The 22253-nt window shown below is 33.3% G+C and overlaps 1 protein-coding gene across 7 annotated transcripts in view; it reads left to right on the top strand.

Moving 5' to 3' along the window:
• Positions 1-22253, top strand: part of CCDC171 (coiled-coil domain containing 171) — a 367143-nt gene that overhangs the window by 90342 nt on the left and 254548 nt on the right. For 6 of the 7 annotated variants that reach the window (XR_006737860.1, XR_006737861.1, XM_045563091.1 and 3 more), the window contains 5 exons: positions 2159-2265; positions 4033-4122; positions 5124-5324; positions 8248-8415; positions 9965-10153. Coding sequence is in view for 5 of the 7 variants with exons in the window: in XM_045563091.1 (XP_045419047.1) it covers positions 2159-2265; positions 4033-4122; positions 5124-5324; positions 8248-8415; positions 9965-10153 (755 nt within the window). In the remaining 2 variants the exon portion in view is untranslated. The remainder of the gene's footprint in view (positions 1-2158; positions 2266-4032; positions 4123-5123; positions 5325-8247; positions 8416-9964; positions 10154-22253) is intronic. The other variant, XM_045563093.1, reaches the window with a different exon arrangement.

Genomic DNA, 22253 nt, shown 5'->3' with positions numbered 1-22253 from the left:
GCTGGGAAGTCTGAGTTTGAGGGGCCCACATCTGGCAAAGGCTCTCATGCTACGTCATCCCATAGTGGAAGGTGGAAGGTTAAGAACGCAAGAGAGAAAGAAGGGGCTGAACTGATTTTTCTAGAAGCCCACACCTGAGATAATGAACCCACTCCCATGATGACATTAATCCGTTCATAGGGCAGAGCTCTCATGACCTAATCACCTCTTAAAGATCCCACTTCTCAACACTGTTGCATTGGGGATTAAGTTTCCAATACATGAACTTTGGGGAACACATTCAAACCATAGCAGAGATAAAAGATACTTTGCACTTCAACTGAACTTTATTGTATAAACATTTTCAGGCAAGAAAACTTTATTTTATGGAGAATATAAGAATATGCATGGGTCAGTAGGAGAGGGCATTTTGTCCCCTTACTCCTGAGCACTCATTTAGATGATTTGATTCTTCTGAATTTCTAAGAGGAAGTTTTCTCCCTTATTGTAAAAACGCAGATTTCCCGAGTGTCCTTGAATGATTTATTCATGGCCTACTTGTATAGTAGCAAAAGAAAAGAATTATACATTACATTTTTTATCTTGTGCAAGAGAGCAATTTTTAAAAGATATATTGGTAAGACTTTTAATAAAATTTTTAATGAGTTGTCTTTCCAACTCATAGTCATTACAAAGAGTACTGTCTCCTCTATTATCGTGACTCAGAGCAGTGTATTTTTTTTCCTGGCTGGGACACGTGTGGTTTTCATATTACTTTTGGTTTTGAAGTTAAATATTCTTCTTCTGTTTAAGAAAATCTAAGTTGTACCCATACTTAAGTTGGTGTTTAAATTATGCCTTGAAAAATGTCATAAACTTATTAATAGCATTTTTCCCAAGATTAAAACACTAAAAATCGCCAGTACTCTGAGATGAATAAGGTTCTATCATTAATGAGGAATTTTTCCCCTTCCTTCTTCCTTTCCGTTATTACTGTTGTCTTCTCTTATCCACAAGTTTCAGTAATTGAATACTTGAAGAATGGATGAATGATCTCATGTAATTATTTATTTACTATCTCTTACCCTCTTATTAGACTGTAACTTCTGTAAGGACAGAGGCTACACCAATCTTGTTTACCTCGGTATCCCTAAAGCCTAAGATTAGTACGTGGTAGGGATTCAGTAAGTTAGTTGAATGAATGAAGAATGAATAATAGGAAATACATTATGAATGTTTCTTTTAAAAATTATCTTTTTTGAAAACCTTTTTCTTATATATTGAAATATTTAGATTACAAAATATGGGGAGAACTTATAATAGGAAAAGAAAGATATTTTTAATATGAATGTTTTTAAACTAAATTTGCTACTCATTTTTTAGCACTTAAAGGATAGTGTAGTAAGCAATCAACTTAAAGTGGTTTTTGAAACTCTATTTTTTATTATTTTGGATTAATATTTGAAACTACATTTGATCATGTGAGCTTGATTAGCTCAACTAACTTAATTTATGGCCCAACTATATTACAGTAGTTTGAGGGCATAATATGGAAGTGCTCATATTTTTGCAGTGAGTATCAGTTTTGAGCTTTTAATTGAAACATGATGTAGGCTATGTAGATAATAGCATTCTATTGTTTATTTCATCTTGTAACTTGAGAATTTTAAGGATTGAAGAATATTTCCAAGTATAACAGAAAATCATATCCACTTGGGTTCAGAAATTATTATTTAAGCAAAATAATACATCATAAAAGGCCTGACTGATCAGAAACACAAGGGCCAAAATAAGTGTATATAATTCCTCAAAACAATATTAGTATAGACTGTACATTTATTTAATTATTGGCTAACAGGTGTGTACAAACACTGCAGTACTTAGGAGATATGAAAAAAAATTACTAAGTTACCATGTGGATCTTGATAAGATAGAAAGTAGCCATAAATTTGAACTTGATATATTATGATAAATATATGATATATATTTAATTTGGCCACTTGTTTAGAAAGACTATTAATACTTGGCCATACAGCAGTATACATGGAGAATAAGATTCTACTCAATGTTTCATAATATCTTTTCAGCTCCATCTAATTGTAATATCTCTGTTACTGTTTGGTTAGCTTTGTCCCTTTGTGGCTTTAAGGGTATATTTTCATCCTATATTTTTCTCTAGGCATCCACAAGGACAAAGATAAACCTCCAAGCTTCTCTGTTGTCCTTGAGACTTTGAGGCGTACCTTGACAGATTACCAGAACAAGCTGGAAGATGCATCTAATGAGGTAACACTTGCACTGTTTGGCTCCACACATATAGCCTTCGGCCTGTACCAGTACGTATTCCTTGCTTGTTACAAAGGTCAAAAAGATTGGGAATGTTGAACTGACAGCTTCACAGATATAAAAAAATAATAAATCGTCTGTCACTGTTCTTTCTTTAAGTGTGGCCTAAAGTCATGTCTCACTTATGTTTTTGTAACCCTTCAGTCCCACTATTATTTTCACAGTTTTAAAGACTGTCACTTCTTGGTCTTCATAATGTATCTGTTTTAATTTCATGAAAATACTGTGCAAGTCATTTAAGTTAATATGTGTTGTATTTAAATGTTAATGTGTTTTTATGACATTTGGAATAGCTAGTGGGAATTTAGGTTTTGTCAGTGTTTTAGGTTAAGATTTCTACAACTGTGAAAGCCTTAATAAAAAGAGAGAAATTAGTTTTTATTCTCTAAAGAGAGTAAAGTGTTGTTAGGAGTTTTAGAAAACAAATATCTGTTTGATGTAGCCTGGAAGCTTTTAGTTTGCTGATTGAAAAAGCTCATGCTTCTATTTATCATCTCATTTGTATTGTTTAATATGTGAGTTGATAATTTTCTTGGGTATTAAAATGTTTTATGAATTCATGCTTTAAAAATTGAAGAGTTTGACTAGTTACATCTTGTCAAATTAGCATATGAAGTAATTACATTAAATACAATTAGTTAGCAAAACAAACAGCTTGCGCCAAAGACAAGTAACATAGCATGGAATTTAGTGTTTATCCTCTGTTTATATCTTTCTTTCATATATTACAAAGCCGTAAAACTGTTACATTTCACATTTCAGAGGAGGCTTATTTTCTTTTAGCTTGCTAAGGTGAACAAAGAAGGAAAAGTGAGTCTTCTTAATATCTTCGTAATTGTTCCAAAGGCATAAAAGAAAGTGACCATTGAAATAATTAAATTTCTATGAAGAATAAATATTGCTAAGTCTTTCCCAGTGAGACAAGACAAACCTGTATTGTGAGTAGTTTATGAAACTCTTCTGAGGCCTAGGTCTGGAAGCTGCAGGGTAACTATGAACATATTACCCACTGCGAATTGTTATTTGGGAGGATGAATGTCACATGATCCTCAGCACAGTTGAAAAGTCGACTCAGCAGGCTTTGGCTTAGTAATGTGCTTTGTTGTGAACCAGTGCCAGAGACAGCAGTGGGGAGACCAAGGGGGTGGCTGCAAAGAAAGCAAAAAGAGCAGTCTGACAGAAAGAAGAATGAACTGTCAAAGAAAATAAATCACAAGCGGTGCAGGACCAACTGATGACCTGCCACAAGCCTTCCCAGTAGGACTGCATGTGACCGACCCTGAAGTTGTCATATGGAGTGAGAGACCAGCGAATACCCTCATGATGTATAGAAAGAGCAGTCTATTGCTCTGTTCTTTTTTCTTTCCTTATAGATGCCACTGCTTCTGGCATTTTGGTCCAGTAGGATTTTAAGAATAAAGTTATATTTGTTTACAGTAAGAATGAAATCTTTTATCCAGACATGTAGGAAAAATACAATAACATCACTGATGGTTTAAGCTTGAATGCTTTCTTTTCTTTTTAGCCATATAAGCTTGTGACAGAAACCATATAGCACTTACTCAAAAGAAATAATGTTTTTAAGACTTTTAATTACTATTCAAAAACTTGTATTTAAGTAGTTGCATAAAAAGCATCTAAAGATTAGCTTTTGAATTACCCATCCTTGAAAAGTGTAAAAAAGTTACTTACATTTTCTTTCATCAGCTAAGCAGCATGAATGATGCTAAGGAAAAGGCATCTAATGAACTTGATTCTACCAAACAGAAGATAGAATCTCACACTAAAAATATAAAGGTATTATGATTTAGAATAACTTTTTCCTTTTGTATTAAGAAACAAATATAATTATTTAGAGTGTTTTTTTAGGTAGTGATATCTGAAAATAGATCTTTCTACTTTTTAAATATGTTTGGGCACAATTTTAATTTCAAAGTAACAAGAATGTTTTTTCATTTAAACAAATTAAAACTTGAAATTGTTTTGGTTAAAGGAAAATTCATTTCCCAAATTTAATTATAATACCATAGATTCAAAAATGATTTAGGATTTAATGTCTTTCCTTAGATATGTATTAAATGTGTTTTACATAATACAACCATATTAGGCGTCAGATTTCATCATTTAAGGGTGCAGTCATTGTCTGGTAATAGGCTTATACCACACCTGGCTAAGGTCCAGGACAACAGTTTATTTTATTTTCTGTGCTAGTTTTATGTACTACATCTTTTCAAAATTATACTGAGGCAAATCTCAAAAGTTGCTCAGTATTGTTGGAATTATTGTGTTGGTTCATGTTGAGTTTGTCATGGACACACTTCAATATAATTTGTTAAGGTTAAGGAATAAATAGTTTAGGAATAAATAGCAGAATTTTATGCCACATATTTGAGATTTCTATAAGTATTTGGAATGTCATTGGAAAGTAAATGTTCTTATGTTAAATGTAAGAACTTTATTTTTAAAATGTTATTTAAAAATTTTTAACTACTAATTTATTTTTTATAATGGGTTGAAAGGAAAATCCCTTCAAAGAGCTTTCTGGAATAAACTATCATATTACCATTTTATGTAAATGTTCAAACATAACAAATTTTCTGATTTTTGAGCTAAGAAATTATACTTAAAAAATACATTCAGTAAAATACCTTAATATTTAGCATTATAAGCAAATGCTTGACTTTGTGGTTCTTTTGTTTTAAAGCTTTGAAAGTTTTCATTATGTATTTTCTATTTGTGCCCCCTCACCCCTTTCTGGCTGGCCTTCCCACAATCTCTTCATTTGGTATCTGTGACAGGAACTTCAGGATAAATTGGCTGATGGCAATAAAGAGTTAAGTCATTTACGTACTAAATGTGCAGACCGAGAGGCTTTAATAAGCACTTTAAAAGTGGAACTACAAAATGTGCTGCACTGTTGGGAGAAAGAAAAAGCACAAGCAGCCCAATCTGAAAGTGAACTGCAGAAGCTTTCCCAGGCTTTCCGTAAGGATACCGAGGTATTATCTGAGACTAGATGACTGTCCGGAAAGGCCTTTCACTCATCTCAGTTTTATACATTTACACACATCAAGTGACTATTTTTACTCATATTTGATTTAACTAAAAAATTGTTCTGAGCTGAGTATTTTGAAATGTTCATGACAGCTGCAGTATCAGTCACTCCATTACTCTTGTGTCATCCTTCTGTGTGAGAGATAATAGTTTAACCTTCTATCACTTGTGCAACTAGTTTTCTTTGGCTATTTAGATCATCACATCTCAAGCAGCTTTGCTCCTAACAGTCCTTTCAAGGTTTGCCTGTTTGCCAGTGACAAAATTATTTTTATTTCAGTAGTTCATTAGCTTGGTATGGTAGAAATCTGTCTGTAATCAGACAGAGCTGGTCTTGGATACTGGTACTTCTATAATATTTACAAATAGTATGACTGTGGACAAGCCACACAGCTTAGTCTCTAACATCTTAGTTTCCTTATTTGTAAAACAGGAATAATATCTACTTGAACAGTCTCCTTACTCTGTGAAATTATAGGATATTAATAAAAATTTAGGAAAATAAAAGTCCTAGAAAATTAAAACTTTTCATTTGCATAACCTGGAGAGTTGCCTGTCCATAATTATTTATTAATGACTTCTTAAAATATTATGACAAAAATTTCATATTCTGTATAAGCCTGTGTGAATGGAATTGTTGTCTTATATATTTTTTTACCCATGGGATATAGAGCTAGTCTAGCTAGTGGAACTAGTTTATCTAAGTCATCCTGCATATTGAGTTCATTATCCCAACAAATATTAACATGAATGCCAAGAGAGTAAAAAGGAAACATTCTTTCCACTCTTTTTACAGTCTGGGATTTAAATTGTGTCCACATGAAGGGGTTGGAATTGTTCTACACATCAGATAATGATTAAACTAAAGGAAACTGGAAGCCTGACTATATTGTAAAGTCAGCATGTCTACAGCATTGTGGTTGGGTTCAACATGTGTGAATTGATTTTGGATCTTGAAATTCTCTTTTCACGCCAAATGGATGATTATCATGCTTGGTTTATCACAGCCCAAGCAAAAAGGACATAATGGCGACACAATGAATTATCCTTGAGAATAAACTTCCTTGAGGATGAACGTGATCACTTGGCAAAATGTGGAGGAAGATTTTTTGCCTGAATATTACATTTGTTTAGTTCTATTTAATAAGGTTTTTAAACATTTTGACCTAATTCAAAAATGCAAAAGTCATCTTTAACTGCTCATAAGAGGAGAAGGCATAGTATATTTATGAAAAAAATCTTCTGATTTCTTAAGTTTGTGGTTGTAACTACAGTTTAAAACTTTTTGGTTTTCAAATTATTGTATTTGGAAAACAAAGTAAGGTGGCATATAGGGTAAATTAAAGGTATGTATTGTGATATACGCAGGACAACTTTCACTACAATTTCTAATTATAAAACCTTTGCATGGCCGGGCGCAGTGGCTTATGCCTGTAATCCTAGCACTCTGGGAGGCCGAGGCGGGCGGATCGTTTGAGCTCAGGAGTTCGAGACCAACCTGAGCAAGAGCGAGACCCCGTCTCTACTAAAAATAGAAAGAAATTAGCCAAACAACTAAAATATATTAAAAAAAAAAAAAAAACTAGCCGGGCATGGTGGCGCATGCCTGTAGTCCCAACTACTTGGGAGGCTGAGGCAGAAGGATCACCTGAGCCCAGGAGTTTGAGGTTGCTGTGAGCTAGGCTGATGCCATGGCACTCTAGCCCGGGGAACAGAGTGAGACTCTGTCTCAAAAAAAAACAAAAAAAACAAAAAAAACCCTTTGCATATACTATATTTAGTCTTTTAAAATCTCTGATAGATTATTTCTCTTAATTTTTCTCTATTTGAAAGTTTTCTTTTTCTGCTGATCTATTAAAAAGTCTTGAGGGAAATTATTTTATCTGCATAAAATATTCATCTTGTAGCTTCACAATTACCTTGTCTTTGAGTTTCATGCTTTGGGACTTTATAGATGAAATACCTTATAAAGAAAGCTATTTGACATTATAGTAAGTAAACCCTCCTTCTGTGTTCAAGATGGGATCAGCTTTATATTGAATTCTGCAGCTTAGTGTAAGTGTTTCTAGTCATTCAGCAATGGTTAGTTTAATTACTATAATGGTAATATAATTTTAAAAAACATATTTCTAATTGGAAATTTTGGAAGTATGTCTTGAGCAGCTATATACATTTTTTTTGCTGTTACTTTGTAATATTTAAGCACCTACAAATGCCCAGAGTGCCAAATACTATATGAACTTATAAGTGGGGGAAACAAATGAGCCCATCTTCCATATCTTTCATATCACTGCCTACTTCGCCTAAGGGGCTTGGGATAGATTTCCTATAAGTGGTAAGTACACTGGAATCTCTGGAGGAGGAAGAAAGCTGAGTTATTGTGTACATGTAAAGTACAGATATTGGTATAACTTTTTCTTCATCAGAGTTGAGTAATACTCTTCTCTCTATTGTTTTTGACTTAAATAATATCTGTTTTGGCAAATGAAAATATGAAATTATAGAATTAGCATCCTGACTTCCAGTTAGACAGGCTTATAAACAACTAGTCCAGTCCAGATGCCTTGCATTATAGCTAAAGAAGCTTAGGCCCAAACAGGTGCTTACTCAGATCACAGTCTCAGCAGCAGCAGAGCTGGGGCAGAATCTTGGTCTTTTGGCTTCGGTTTTGAATATTGAGTGTAAACAATTCCAAGTGTTCTATCTGATGCTTGGTTTTGATAGTAAAAAAAAAAAAAGCCATCAAAATATTCTGAGACTTGAGTATTTTAATTCCTTTCCAGGTTTTTGAAATAAATTCACCATTTGTATTATGTGTTTTACTTCTTAAAATGTTTATATACAGGAATTAATTTTTTTTTCCTGCAGGAGAAGCTAACCTTCCTTCACACCTTGTATCAGCACTTGGTAGCAGGCTGTGTGCTCATAAAACAACCAGAAGGCATGCTGGATAAATTCTCTTGGTCTGAGCTTTGTGCAGTCTTGCAGGAGAATGTTGATGCCCTGATCGCAGACCTCAACAGGGCTAATGAGAAGGTAACTGTCCTCAGGCACCAGATACCTCTATTAAATTCAGTGACATTTGTCCACATCACAGTATCATTAAGAGGGGCTGACATTCATCTTATTTCAAAAAGAATTTGGATGTTAATAATTCAATACCATTAATTATGGCTTGTCTACAACTCAGTTTGATGCCATTGCTGTGGGCATGTAAATGTGACTGAAGTCTGTATGAAGTCTCTAAGCTCCACTTTCTGTGCAGGACATGCTAATACTACTAGCCAGTATTAGCCACAGGGACCTAATTAAAAGAAAATAAATTAATCTTACTGATGAAGCAATTCAAAGAACTTAGTCATTTACATTAATAAACCAACTCTTTATGTTAGGATAAAATAGAAACAGGATACAGTTATTCAAAAACATGATCCTAAAATTCTTTGCTTAGGAAATATGAGGTGTTATTTTAAAAGCACTTAAAAATTTTAAATTATACACTTAGGATTTGTTTCTTGAAATATAACAAAGTGTATGTTAGAAAACCTGTTCCATGCTTTAGAATGTAATAAGTATATTTTCTTGGAGAAAACTGTAGACTTTTACAATCACTTTACCATTTCGCAAGCCTAGGAATTCAGTCTTCAAAGAAAATGTAAAAACCTGCTTTTGGTTATAGAAAATTAAACATTAGCAGATCAACTTGTGCTACCATTAAAGATATTGATTCTTATCCTAGGTCTATTGAACTGGTCAGAACTGTGTTTATGTGGTTTAGTTTCCAGGTCTTAGTTGCAATGACATTTGCTCTTAAGGGACAAGAAGAGAAAAATTGTCCCGTAAGTTTAAAAAAGAAATCTGTTGAAGTAATACCCCAATTTCAGGGTGATATTTCTGACTTTTGAGCATTTTATATTTGTCTATTGGCAAAAGCAACCATAGGCACTGAGAAGTAGGACTGAGAAATGAGGGAATAAATTGTGTGAAACACAGATGCTGTTCATGATTGTGAATGTGTATATAATGGGTTTAAAAATTACAGATAATTAAAATTGAGAGTTTTAACCCTCTGAGATAGTATTATGTTTTTAATAGTTTCATTGTTTCACAACATTGTTAATTGTCACACATTTTAGAAGATAGAGATTTTATTTCCAGTGTTTGAAATAATAAATGGTTGGAACTTTCTGCTCATTATATGCAAACTGTTTGCAGATTTGTAGATCTTATTTAAATGCTTTTTTTCTTGTTGAGATATCTGAATAGCTTGAGGTTTGGTTTCAGAATTAAGAATATCTTTTTTAATCTTCTCAGTAAAATTGGTTATAGAATGAGTAACTTTATTAAAAAGAGAAGAATAAACAATTTGTCATGTAAGTATAAAAATGATACCATATTCTGCTAAAATATAGTCATTTATCTTGCTAATTCCTGTTTCTTGATTTATTTACATTTTAACTTAAAATTTTTATATGATCTTAAGAAATAAAATGTCCTAGGAAGTTTAGGGTGTTTTGTGGGGGGAGATGATTTAAAGAAATGGTTTGTGAGCATATCTCATTCTCTTTTGCTTTTCCCCATACAGATAAACCATCTAGAGTATATCTGTAAAAACAAGTCTGACACAATGAGGGAGCTTCAGCAGACCCAGGAAGACACCTTTAACAAAGTGGCAGAGCAGATCAAAGCCCAGGAGAGCTGCTGGCACAAACAAAAGAAGGAACTGGAGCTGCAGTATTCTGAACTCCTCCTGGAGGTACAGAAGCGGGCACAGGTATGCTGCTTCTACAAAGAGCTTTATAAATGGGTTACCCGATGTAACCATTTTAAGTGTTTTAGTAATAATGTCAAATCAATTTATAACTTCTAGACAACCTCATAAAACTTGTCTTTTACTTAAGTCTGGAAGTATGTGGGTTTCAGGTTAAAACATCCCCAGATGCATTGATCAATTAATTAAATGCTAAAATTGTATTTCCTTTATTTATTTTTTAAAATAAAATATTAAAAGATTTGGTAAAACTTTGTCATTTTAGAGTATTTTTTTTATCCAGTTTACTCCATTTGTGGGGGTTCCTATGTGAACCATCATTTTAATTCATTTTGGGTTAAAATTTGTTATACCTACTAATATTATATAAGGACAAGAGTTGTAGGCCCTGTAGCAAAGGTATTGACTGTGATCTTTGATTGAGAATAGACGTTATGGGTAATTAATATAACCATATATTTTCCTATACAAATTATTGTCAGCATTATTTATATTGTTAACTGTTATCCCCACCAAATCAGGAGTAACATAATGATAGTGTAGAGTTTTTTGGTATTGAATTTATTAATAGGTCACTTTTGTTCCCATGATAGGATACTTAGGAACCAGAAAATTTTATTTTTCCCATAGTTGATTCAGTATTTAACCTCTTTATTTGTTCCATTCAGGCTTATATTGGCAAATCTAATTTAAAAAAAACTTCAGACTATATATATATATATGTATATATATATATATTTGTTTGTTCGCCAATAACTGGTTTCAGAGCGTGAAAATCAAGCCACTCTATATTTCCAAACTTAAGAGCCCTATATAAACTTATACTTTTCTGTATGAATTTAAATGAATCAATAAATATATTCTCTAAGAGTAGTCATTTGTTCATTCTATGTGATGATATGCTCTGCATTTTGTAGTACTAAAGTAAAAGACCTAAGCACGTTATTTTAGAGGTAACATTGACATACAATAAAGTGTACAAATCTTAAGTGTATAATTTGATATTTTTTTAAAAAATTATTTTATTGATACATAATATTTGTACATATTTATGGGATACTTGTGATATTTTGATGCATGCATACAGTGTGTAATGATCAAGTCAGGGTATTTAGGATCTCCATCACCTCAAATATTTGTCAATTCTTTGTGTTGCGAACATTCCAGATCTTCTCTTCTAGCTATTTTGAAATATATAATACATTGTTGTTAACTGTAGTCACCCTGCTGTGCTATCAAACACTAGAACTTATTCCTTCTATCTAACTATATGTTTGTACCCATTAACTAACCTCTCTTCTCTCCCTCAACCCCCTATACCCTTTCCAGCCTCTGGTAACTACAATTTGATGTTTTGATCAGTGTAAACACACTCATGTGATCATTACCCCACTTAAGACCTAAAACATTTTCATTACCCTACAAAGTTCTCTTGTGCCCTCTTCTAGTCAGTTTTACTTCTCACTAACAACCATTGTTCTGATGTCTATCATCATAGGTTCATTTTCACCTGTTCTTTAATTTCATATAAATAGAATCATTCAGTATTTAGTCTATAGTGGTTGACTAATTTCACTTAACATTAATATTTTGAATATACTGTCATTTCATTTTGTGTGTATCAGTATTTCATTCTTCTTTCTGGTTGAGCAGTATTTCGTTTTGTAACTATACTACAGTTTGATGGATTGTAGGTTGATGGATATTTGGGTTGTTTCCAGTTTTTGGCTTTTGTAAATAAAATTGCCACAAAAATTGTACAGTTCTTTTGTCAACATATGTTTTCAGTTCTCTTGGTTAACTACTACGAGTGCAATTGCCAGGTCATGGGATAGTTATATGTTTATAAGAAACTGTCAAAAAATTTTTAAAAAATGTTATTGTTATTTTATATTCCTACTGGCAACATATAAGAGTTTCTGTTGTTCTACATCCTCTGTAGCGTTTGATATTGTCAGTCTTTTTTAAATTAGCTATTGTAGTGGGTTTAAAATGAAATTTCACTGTGGTTTTAATTTACTTTTTTTGGTGATTAATGATGTTGAACACTTTCCATATACTAATTGGCTATTTGTGTATCTTCATTTGTAAAGTATCTCTTCAAGTGTTTGCCCATTTAAAAAATTGGGATGTTTTTGTTTCTATTATTGATTTGTTAAGAGTTCTTTATATATTTTGGAACATACTCTTTGTCATATATATGTATTACAGATATTTTCTCCCAGTCTCTCACTTGCATTTTCATTTTTTAATGTTTCTTTTGATGACCACAAGTTTTAAAATTTTGATGAAGTCCAACTTAAAAATCTTTTGGCTATTTATTTTTACGTGCCAAGTAACCTTTCTATACCTCAAGGTTGTGAAAATAATCTCCTGTTGTTTCTTCTAGAAGTTTCATAGTTCTAGCTTTTATGTCTAGGTCTGTGAACCATCTCAAATTAATTTTTGTGAATGATGTTAGGTAGTGGCTGAAGTTCGTTTTTCCGCCTTCATTTATTGTCCCCACACAATTCGTTCAACACCTTCCTTTCCTAGCTGAATAGCCTTGGTATTAAATATCTTTGTGCAAAAACAATGGACCATATATGAGAACCACAGATTTGTTGTCCATTTGTATAGTTTGCCCTTTCCAGAATGTCATATAAATGGAATCATACTGTATGTAGCCTTTTGAGTCTGGCTTCTTTGACTTTAGCAAAATATATTTGAGATTTATTCATGTTGTTGCATGTATCAGTAGTGCATTTCTTTTTATTGCTGAGTAATATGCCCATACAACTGTTTATCCAGGTACTTGCTGATGGGCCTTTGGGTTGTTTTATATTTTTGGCAATTATGAGTAAAGATGTTTTAAACATGGAGAGGTTTTTTGTGTGATCATAAATTTTCATTTCTCTTGGGTAAATACTTAGGAGTCTGATCTGAGTTATATGGCAAGTGTATATTTAAGTTAAGAAATGGTCAAATTGCTTCTCACTGTACCATTTTGCATTCTCATGAACAATGTAAGAGATTTCTAATTGCCCTGCTTCTGTGCCAGCATGTAGTTTTATCATTTTTTCTTTTTAATTTTAGTCATTCTTATAGGTGTGTAGTGATATATCATTGTGGTTTTAGTTAATTTACATTTTCTCTAATATATAATACAATTGAGCATTTACTTATATGCTTGTTGGCCATCTGTATATCTTCTCTGGTGAATTATCTGTTTACATCCTTTGCCCAGTTTTTAATTGGGTTGTTTTCTTATTGTTGAATTGAGAGTTGTTTACGTATTCTGGATTCAAGTCATTTGTCAGATATGTGGTTTGCAAATATTTTCTCCCATTCTCTTAACAGTAGTTTTGTAGAGCAAACATTTCAAATTTTAATGAAGACAACCATCTCATCAATTTTTTCTTTTATGGATTATACTGTTGGCATTGCATCTAGGAAACTCTTTGCCTGAGTGCATGGTCACAAAGATATTCTCCTATTTTTGCTTCTAGATGTTTTATAGCTTTAGGTTTTACATCTAGGTCTGTGATCAATTTTGAGTTAATTTTTATAAAGATATGAGGTATGGATTGAACTCAATTTTATTTTGCACATGGATGTCCATTTGTCCCAGTACTATTTGTTGAAAAGACTGTCCTTTCTCCATTGAATTGCCTTTGTACTTTTATCAAAAATCAATTCACTATATTTGTGTCAGTTCATGTCTAGACTTTCTTCCCTCTTCCATTTATTTATGTGTCTAATTCTTTTTTTCAATACTATACTGATTAATTACTGTAGACTTTTAGTAAGTCTTTTTTTTTTTTTTTTTGAGACAGAGTGTTGCTTTGTTGCCCTGGCTAGAGTGAGTGCCGTGGCATCAGCCTAGCTCACAGCAACCTCAAACTCCTGGGCTTAAGCGATCCTACTGCCTCAGCCTCCCGAGTAGCTGGGACTACAGGCATGCGCCACCACGACCGGCTAATTTTTTCTATATATATTTTTAGCTGTCCAGATAATTTATTTCTATTTTTAGTAGAGACGGGGTCTCACTCTTGCTCAGGCTGGTCTCGAACTCCTGACCTTGAGCGATCCACCCGCCTCGGCCTCCCAGAGTGCTAGGATTACAGGCGTGAGCCACCACGCCCGGCCACTTTTAGTAAGTCTTGATATCAGGTAGTGCGAATCTTTCAACTTTCTTCTTTTTCTATCAGTGTCTTGAATTAACTTTATTCCAAATCTATAGAAAGATGTAGCAATTTACATTTTGAAGTAAGAGAATCAGCCATCACAAATGCTAATATTTTAGGAGAAGCTTTCACTGAAGACTTTTCTCTGGAGAATTTTTAACAGCCTAAGCTTTGATCCATGTGTCTGCAAATTGAAGCTATCATTTTCATTATTCCTAAAAGCACGCTGATATTATATGTTAGCATGTATTCTGTTTTATTTATGTATTAATTTGGATTTTCATCAAATATAATTGAATACACACTAACTATTTTGGTTTTATACTTGGTAAACTGCTGTTGTAACACATGTTATAGGACCTATAAATTTAATTTTAGGAATTTTAAGATTAATTCTATATATCTTTTCCCCCTAAAACTACAATGCAAACAAAAATATTTTCATTTTATATTACTTAATAAATTTTCAAAAATTATTAAGGGCATGAGGTGAAAAAATCCACAGTTGTTGCACAGGATTTTGGGTTATAGAGGATATTTGTTGTCAGAGGAACAGAACCATTAGTAGAGGCCATCTGCTGGAAAACAAATGACTTATCTATAGAATCTTGGGTTTAATGTTTGAAATAGTAAAAGATAAGTAGTTAAATAAAAAACAATATTTGGATTTGAATTGCTCTTATCTGAAAAAAATGTAATAGAGTTATGTGCAAGAATTTTTAATGTATAAGCTATATAGCAATTAGTGTAAATTCTATTAGATAAATGAAACTTGTAGAGTAGACAGCTTGGTTTTAGTATCACAGTATGTTTTTAGCATTAGGTAAAGTATGCTAGCCACATGGTTGGGTTATTCTTGAATTTAAATACATTGGAGCCATCATGTAAATATATCTCAAGTGTTTATGCCTACTGACACATCTAGGCTGAGAGCCACATTATATTCCATTTACTAACTTTGCTTTTGTAATCTTAGTATTTGTGTTCTTTTTTCTTTTCTATCTGAAAAAGATGCAGTTACTGGAAGAACTTCCTTTCTGGAAGTAAAGGTTTTTCACTATCAGTTAAGTAAGGGTAACCCTTGCTGTAAAGTTTATTGTAAATACTTTAGGTTTATTTGAGATTTTAGTAAAATCAATTTAGTTTAGAATGGAGAACAAAAATCAAAGAAATTCAGGTTAATCATACTATGTTGCATTTTATTCCTTGTTTATCATGGTATGGAGAGTCCATTTGGCAAGAAATCTGGGTTAGTAATAAAAGTGTTATTAGATATTGAAACTTTTTCTTTATAATTGAATTCCAAAAATATTCAGAGATAAAGTGGAGCTTGTTAATGTTGTTGGAGGTTATAATTCCTTAAGGTATACATGCTGGCCTGAAATGATTCACAGAGAAATACAGTCATGTACACCATGTTCTGAAGGAGTGTGAATTCATGTGAGTGGGCACCTCTAATGAAATTTCGGAAAAGTCCTCTGACTACTTTTCAGATAATTGCTTTAGAAATTGTTTTTGTTAATAATAATGCTTTCATTTGAATTTGCATAATGCTTGGTAGGTTTTTCAATGCTTTTGCATGTATAGCATTTCTCTTACTTGGGCCCCAACACAGCCATGTGAGATAGGTCATGTAAGCATCATTTCTATTTTACAACTGAGGAAACCAAGGTTCAAACAACTGATACTACTTACTTGTGCAGCAAGGAAGTTCTAGGAACAGGATTAGAATGGAGATAATTAAATGTTTAGCGCATTGGTTGACATTTAGAAATTACAAAGTGAATGTTATGGACTATTTTCGTACATTATCATCCTTCTGGTCCTTTTTGCGTTATACTATAACACTGTTTCCTTTAGAAATATATACTATTTTAATATATAAAGCAATATCTGAAAATAGGTCTAATGACATTTCATTTTCATATTTCTTGAGCTCACATTTCTAAGTGATTCTTGATTAATTAATAAACATGATAATGTATGAAAAAGCTAGATAATGCAACATTGTCAGCCATCCACAAATGATAGTTCCATTAGTTCGTACTTCTCTTAGAGATTTTTTTCTAAGAAACTGAAGTTTTAGTATATTATAATGAAAAACTGTTACTATAGGTAAAACTATTAGGACAAATTTTACATAATTATCATTAATTAAAAAATAACATATTACAGATAAATAGTACATTGTGTTTCATGCTGTGATACTAACAAAGATATAATGCATAGTTCTTTCCTCAAAAAGTATAAAGTTTAGTTGGGGAGACACATGTAAAATTTAAAAATATAAAGTTTATCACAGGCTGTACATAATTAATTGCCAACAGAATGCTATAAATTTAGAAGAGAAGGTGGTCAAAGTTTGAGAAGGCTTCACAGGGGAGACTGGAGCCAGCCTGGGCTATGCTGTCTGGATCTGAAACCCCAGAAGGAAGACATGAGGCAGATCAGAATTTAGAGATAATACTGCTAAATATTTCCAAACAGTCTCAGGTAATATTGTTTAACAGTCAGCAAACCAAGCATCTTGCATGTATTGACACATTTATTCTCAGTCTACTGGTAAAGAGTAGTCTGTTCTTTTTAGGGTATGGCTTCTCCAAAGGTTAATTTGTAATTTGCATTGCTTTAGAAACAAAATAGTAAACATAGACACACACCATTTTTAGCATATATTTTTGATATGCTAAATTTACATAATGAAGATAGTGTTTTTAAGTTAAATAAATAAATCATTATGGGGCTTGAGAGAGAGAGAGAGAGAGAGAATATGAACACCAGATAATGGAATTGCTACATTGTATGGTAATTCTATGTTTTTTGAGGAACTGCCAAACTGTTTTTGAAAGTGGCTGTACCATTTTATATCCCCATCAGGAATGTTTTGAGAGTTCCAATTTCTCCACAAAATGTCCTTTATTTTTGACTGAGAAACATTTACATCATAAGAAAAGCAGGTGAATTTATGTTTGCTATTTTAAAATATTACCATTGCATAAAAAAGGCAGCATATGTAAATTGTAAAAATAAGATACTTTAAATGAAGTCTTTTGATATATATGTGTCATTGAATGTCCAGTTTGCAATTTATCTTTTTGCCAACATAGAGAGCAAGAACTCAGTGAGCAAACATGATAAAAAAGCATTTTACTCTCTGGGGAAGTATCTGATTTCTGGCCCAAAGTCTCAGAGTTCATGGAGTGTGGTGTCCCTCAAAGCTCATGTATTTTAAGAAGTAAGTCCATGATTCATTAAGGAAAGAAGCTGTCCTTGCTCCTCATTTTGGATACACTTTGAATTTATTACAGAGTAGAGGAAAACTGAAATTACATAGTATTTTTGTTATGCTAAATAAATCTGTGTAAATGATATGCATCCTATATTTTTAAATTTTTTAATTTTTCAGGATAAGAGCAGTTTTTTGAGAGAATTTGGGAATATTATTTTTTGAAATTAAGCACACTAAGGAGCAGGTTATTTCAGTGCTGGGAATGCTTTTGTCCCATATGAAAGCAATGTTCCTTATGTTTGTTTGAAAAATATTGGCCTTTAATCTCCTTGGGTGGAGAACATTGTATTTTTTTAGAGGCAAATTTGCTCTATAGCTGTTCCCAGCCTCACCATCAAACAGGCTTTGTTCTTCGAGAATAATTCACAGTAAATAATGTAATACCTCTGAAAGTATTTCCCTATGGAAAGTCAGAATTAATTTAAACCAGAATTCTGACATTTTGATAAGTTGCAAATTATATTTGGAAATTATCTCTTTTTTTGATTATATTTCTCTTCTCTCTCTTTTATATTGTGAAGCTTTTTTTTCATTCATTGGGTATTTATTCAGGGTCTATTATGGGCAAAACACTGTGCTAAGCAAAATCAGGGATGATTTTATAAAGGGTTATTTAATTCCTTCAATATTTATTATGATAAATACCTACAGGGTGTAGAATACTGTGACAGACACTATAGTATATAATTCCTTACTTCTAGGAACCAGAAATCTATTGTATTTGAGGGACAGTAGAAATCTATTGTATTTGAAGGACAGTATATATACACATATGAAATAAGTAAGTAGCAATGTAGAAATTAAATGCCCAAGTGGCCTTTAATTAAGTTCAAAGAAGGTCAAGGTCAGATGAATGAGAATAATAATAAAAGGTATCATAGTATAGACAGAACCTGAAATGGCCTCTGAAGATTGTTAGAATTTGAATACTGTTAGGGAAGATGGAAGAGAAAGGACCTGCGGGTGCTAGAGAATATGTTAAATCATGAAAAGTGATGGTGGGGTTAGTGCTGGATAGTAAAAGAGCAGACCAACCTCTCCTTTTTCCTCAAGTTGAGGGTAGTGGGAGAAGGTGAAGTCTTTACAGGGGAAGGCATGTGGGGATGTTGTGACTTGAGCAGAGAACCTTGGTTCAGTAAAGACAAAAAGGTTGGTTAATAGCATTAGATAAACATAGTTAAAGGATCTTGGGCAAATTATTTAACTTATTTGTTTATTTAATTAATTAATTTAGCGATAGAGTCTTGCTCTGTCGTCCAGGCTAGAGTACCGTGGTGTCATCATGCTCACTGCAGCCTCAAACTTCTGAGTACAAGCGATCCTCCTCAGCCTCCTGAGTAGCTAGGACTAAAGGTGCATACCACCACACCTGGCTAATTAAAAAAAATTTTTTTTTTTTGTAGAGACAGGGTCTTGCTATGTTGCTCAGAGTGGTCTTGAACTCCCGGGCTCAAGCAATCCTACCATCTCAGCCTCCCAAAGTGTTAGGATTATAGACATGAGCCACCATGCCTAAACCTATTTAATGTCGTTAAACCTCAATCTGTAAAATTGTACTGACTACATAGTCTAGTTGTAAGGATTAAAAAGAATTAATATATGTAGAGCATGTAGAACATGCCTGGAACATAGTAAGCACTATAATGTCCAAACTTTTCCATTGTAGTAGAGAAATAGTAATAATAGGTCTCAATATCCACTGAGACCTTGGTTCTAACAGGACTGAATTAGAATCTTTGAGAACAAATTGTTTCTACTACTATGTATTTCTCTGTTCATTGATCTTTTCATGCATCTGGATTTTTAGCCTTAGCAATCCTATCTCTACACTGAGGTTAAGTAATTTATCCATGCTTTCTTCTAAAGTATTATTTCTGTAGTTTCATTTTTTTACATATAGATCTGTAGTCTATTTGGAATTTACTCTCGTGTAAGATGTGAAGTATAGATCACATTTTATCATTTTTTCCAAAAGGCCATCCAGTTGTCTCAACACCATTTAGACTGTCTTTCCCTCACTGCTTTGAATTGCCACCTTTATTATTGAAGTTTTTTTGTGCTTGGAGCTGTTTCTGGATCTTCGATTCTGTTTCATTTTTTTTGCCTTTATGCACAAATAACATGATTTTTTTTTTTTTTTTTTTTTTAGACAGAGTCTCGCTTTGTTGCCTGGGCTAGAGTGAGTGCCGTGGCATCAGCCTAGCTCACAGCAACCTCAAACTCCTGGGCTTAAGCGATCCTACTGCCTTAGCCTCCCGAGTAGCTGGGACTACAGGCATGCGCCACCATGCCCGGCTAATTTTTTCTATATATATTTTAGCTGTCCGTATGATTTCTTTTCTATTTTTAGTAGAGACGGGGTCTCGCTCTTGCTCAGGCTGGTCTCGAACTCATGAGCTCAGAAGATCCACCTGCCTTGGCCTCCCAAAGTGCTAGGATTACAGGCGTGAGCCACCGTGCCTGGCCACATGATGTTTTAATTAGAGATTTTGTTGTGTTTTAATATATGATGGGGTTATATCTCATGTCTCATCTTTTTCAGGGTTAAAATTAACTTGCTTAGCTCCAGAGAACAAAAAACCTTTTTAGTAGGATTGCAGTACAATTATAAATTTACTTAGGAAGAATTGACATCTTTGTGATATCAGGTTGGCCCACTGAAATTTGAAGTATTATTTCGTCTTTCAGTTATATGTAAAGCTTTTCCTCATATAGATTTTGCATGTTTAAGGCTAAATTTATTCCTATTCTATCTTTCTAATTATGAAATTATGAATGGGGTTTTCTCTTCCTTTATCTTTTTTGTTGTTTGTGTATATGAAGGATATTGATGTGCACATAACATAAAATTTACCATTTTAACCATGTGAAAGTGTACAATTCAGTGACATTAAGTACATTCACTATGTCGTATAGCCATCACCATCATCTAGCTCCAGAACTTTTTCACTACCCCAAACAGAAATCATTTGCCATTAAGCAGTCACTCTTCATTCCTTCTTCCCCCCCGCCCCGGCAACCACAAATCATCTCTATAAATTTTTCTATTCTGTACATTTCATATAAATAGAATGATACATATGTGGATTTCTATGTCTGCTTTTTTTCTCAGCATAATATTTTCAAGGTTCATTTATGTTGTAGCATGCATGTATCATTACTTCATTCCTTTCTATGGTTGAATAGTATTCTATTAAATGGGTATACCACATTGTTTATCCCTTCATCCCCAGATAGGCATTTGTGTTTTTTCTACCTTTCAGCTATTGTGAGTAATGCTGCTATGAACAAAAGGCTATTGATTTTTTTGTATGTTAATTTTGTATATTTCAGCCTTACTGAATTTTTTTTTTACTGCTTGACTTAATTATATCATTGTATCTTTTGGTATTTCTAGATTACTATCAAATTTTCTACAAGCAGAGATAGTTTTACTTCTTCTTTATCAATTCTTATGTCTCTAATTGTTTTTTGTTGCCTAAATTCATTGGCTGATTTAACACCCCAAATACAATGGTAAATACTAGTAGAGATAGTGGGCATTCTTGTCCTGCTCCTGAACTTGGTAAGAATTCCTGGGGTATTTCTCCATTATTAAGATACTGACTTTATGGCCTGGATCCGGAGAGACAGGAACACTCATACGCTGCTGGTGGGACTGCAAACTAGTGCAACCTCTGTGGAAAGCAATATGGAGATACCTTAAACAGATACAAGTAGAACTACCATTTGATCCAGCAATCCCATTATTGGGCATCTACCCAAAAGAACAGAAGACATTCTGTAACACAGACATCTGCACCCGAATGTTTATAGCAGCACAATTCACAATTGCAAAGATGTGGAAACAACCCAAGTGCCCATCAATACATGAGTGGATTAATAAAATGTGGTGGTATATGTATACCATGGAGTACTACTCAGCTATAAGAAACAATGGTGATATAGCACCTCTTGTATTTTCCTGGATAGGGCTGGAACCCATTCTACTAAGTGAACTATCCCAAGAATGGAAAAATAAGCACCACATGTACTCACCATCAAACTGGTTTCACTGATCATCATCTAAGAGCGCATTTAGGAATAACATCAATCTGGAGTCAGGCAGATGTGGTAGGGGGAGGGGATGGATGTATACATACATAATGAGTGCGATGAGCACCGTCTAGGGGATGGACACGCTTGAAGCTCTGAGTTGAGGGGGGGAGGCAAGGGCAATATACGTAACCTAGACTTTTGTACCCCTATAATATGCTGAAATTAAAAAAAAGATACTGACTTTAGAATACAGTATCTCTCTCTCTATCTCTACCTATATCTACACATGCAATTTTTGTTGTAATTTTGTGTGTAATTTTTGTTGAAAATACACTTCTGCCTCAGACACTGAGGGTCACTTTTATTTTCACTGACCTAGCTATTTCTAGTTTGCCTCTTTTATTTTCTCAGGTTTTCTATAATTTTCCTTTTTTTCTCTAATTGAATAGGTAGAATTGATTTTGGAGAGAATATGAAATCAACTTGTGTGATTTCCATTTGCTCCCCTCATTCTACTCGCAGCCTACAACTCTACTGTTACCCCAACAGTCTGTATTAATGTATCTGATTCTCATATCCATTTATTAAGAATAGTGACTGTTCTAAGATT

The sequence above is a fragment of the Lemur catta genome, chromosome 10 (assembly GCF_020740605.2).
Source record: "Lemur catta isolate mLemCat1 chromosome 10, mLemCat1.pri, whole genome shotgun sequence".
Lineage (NCBI taxonomy): Eukaryota > Metazoa > Chordata > Mammalia > Primates > Lemuridae > Lemur > Lemur catta.
This window is presented reverse-complemented; position numbering and strand designations above follow the sequence as displayed.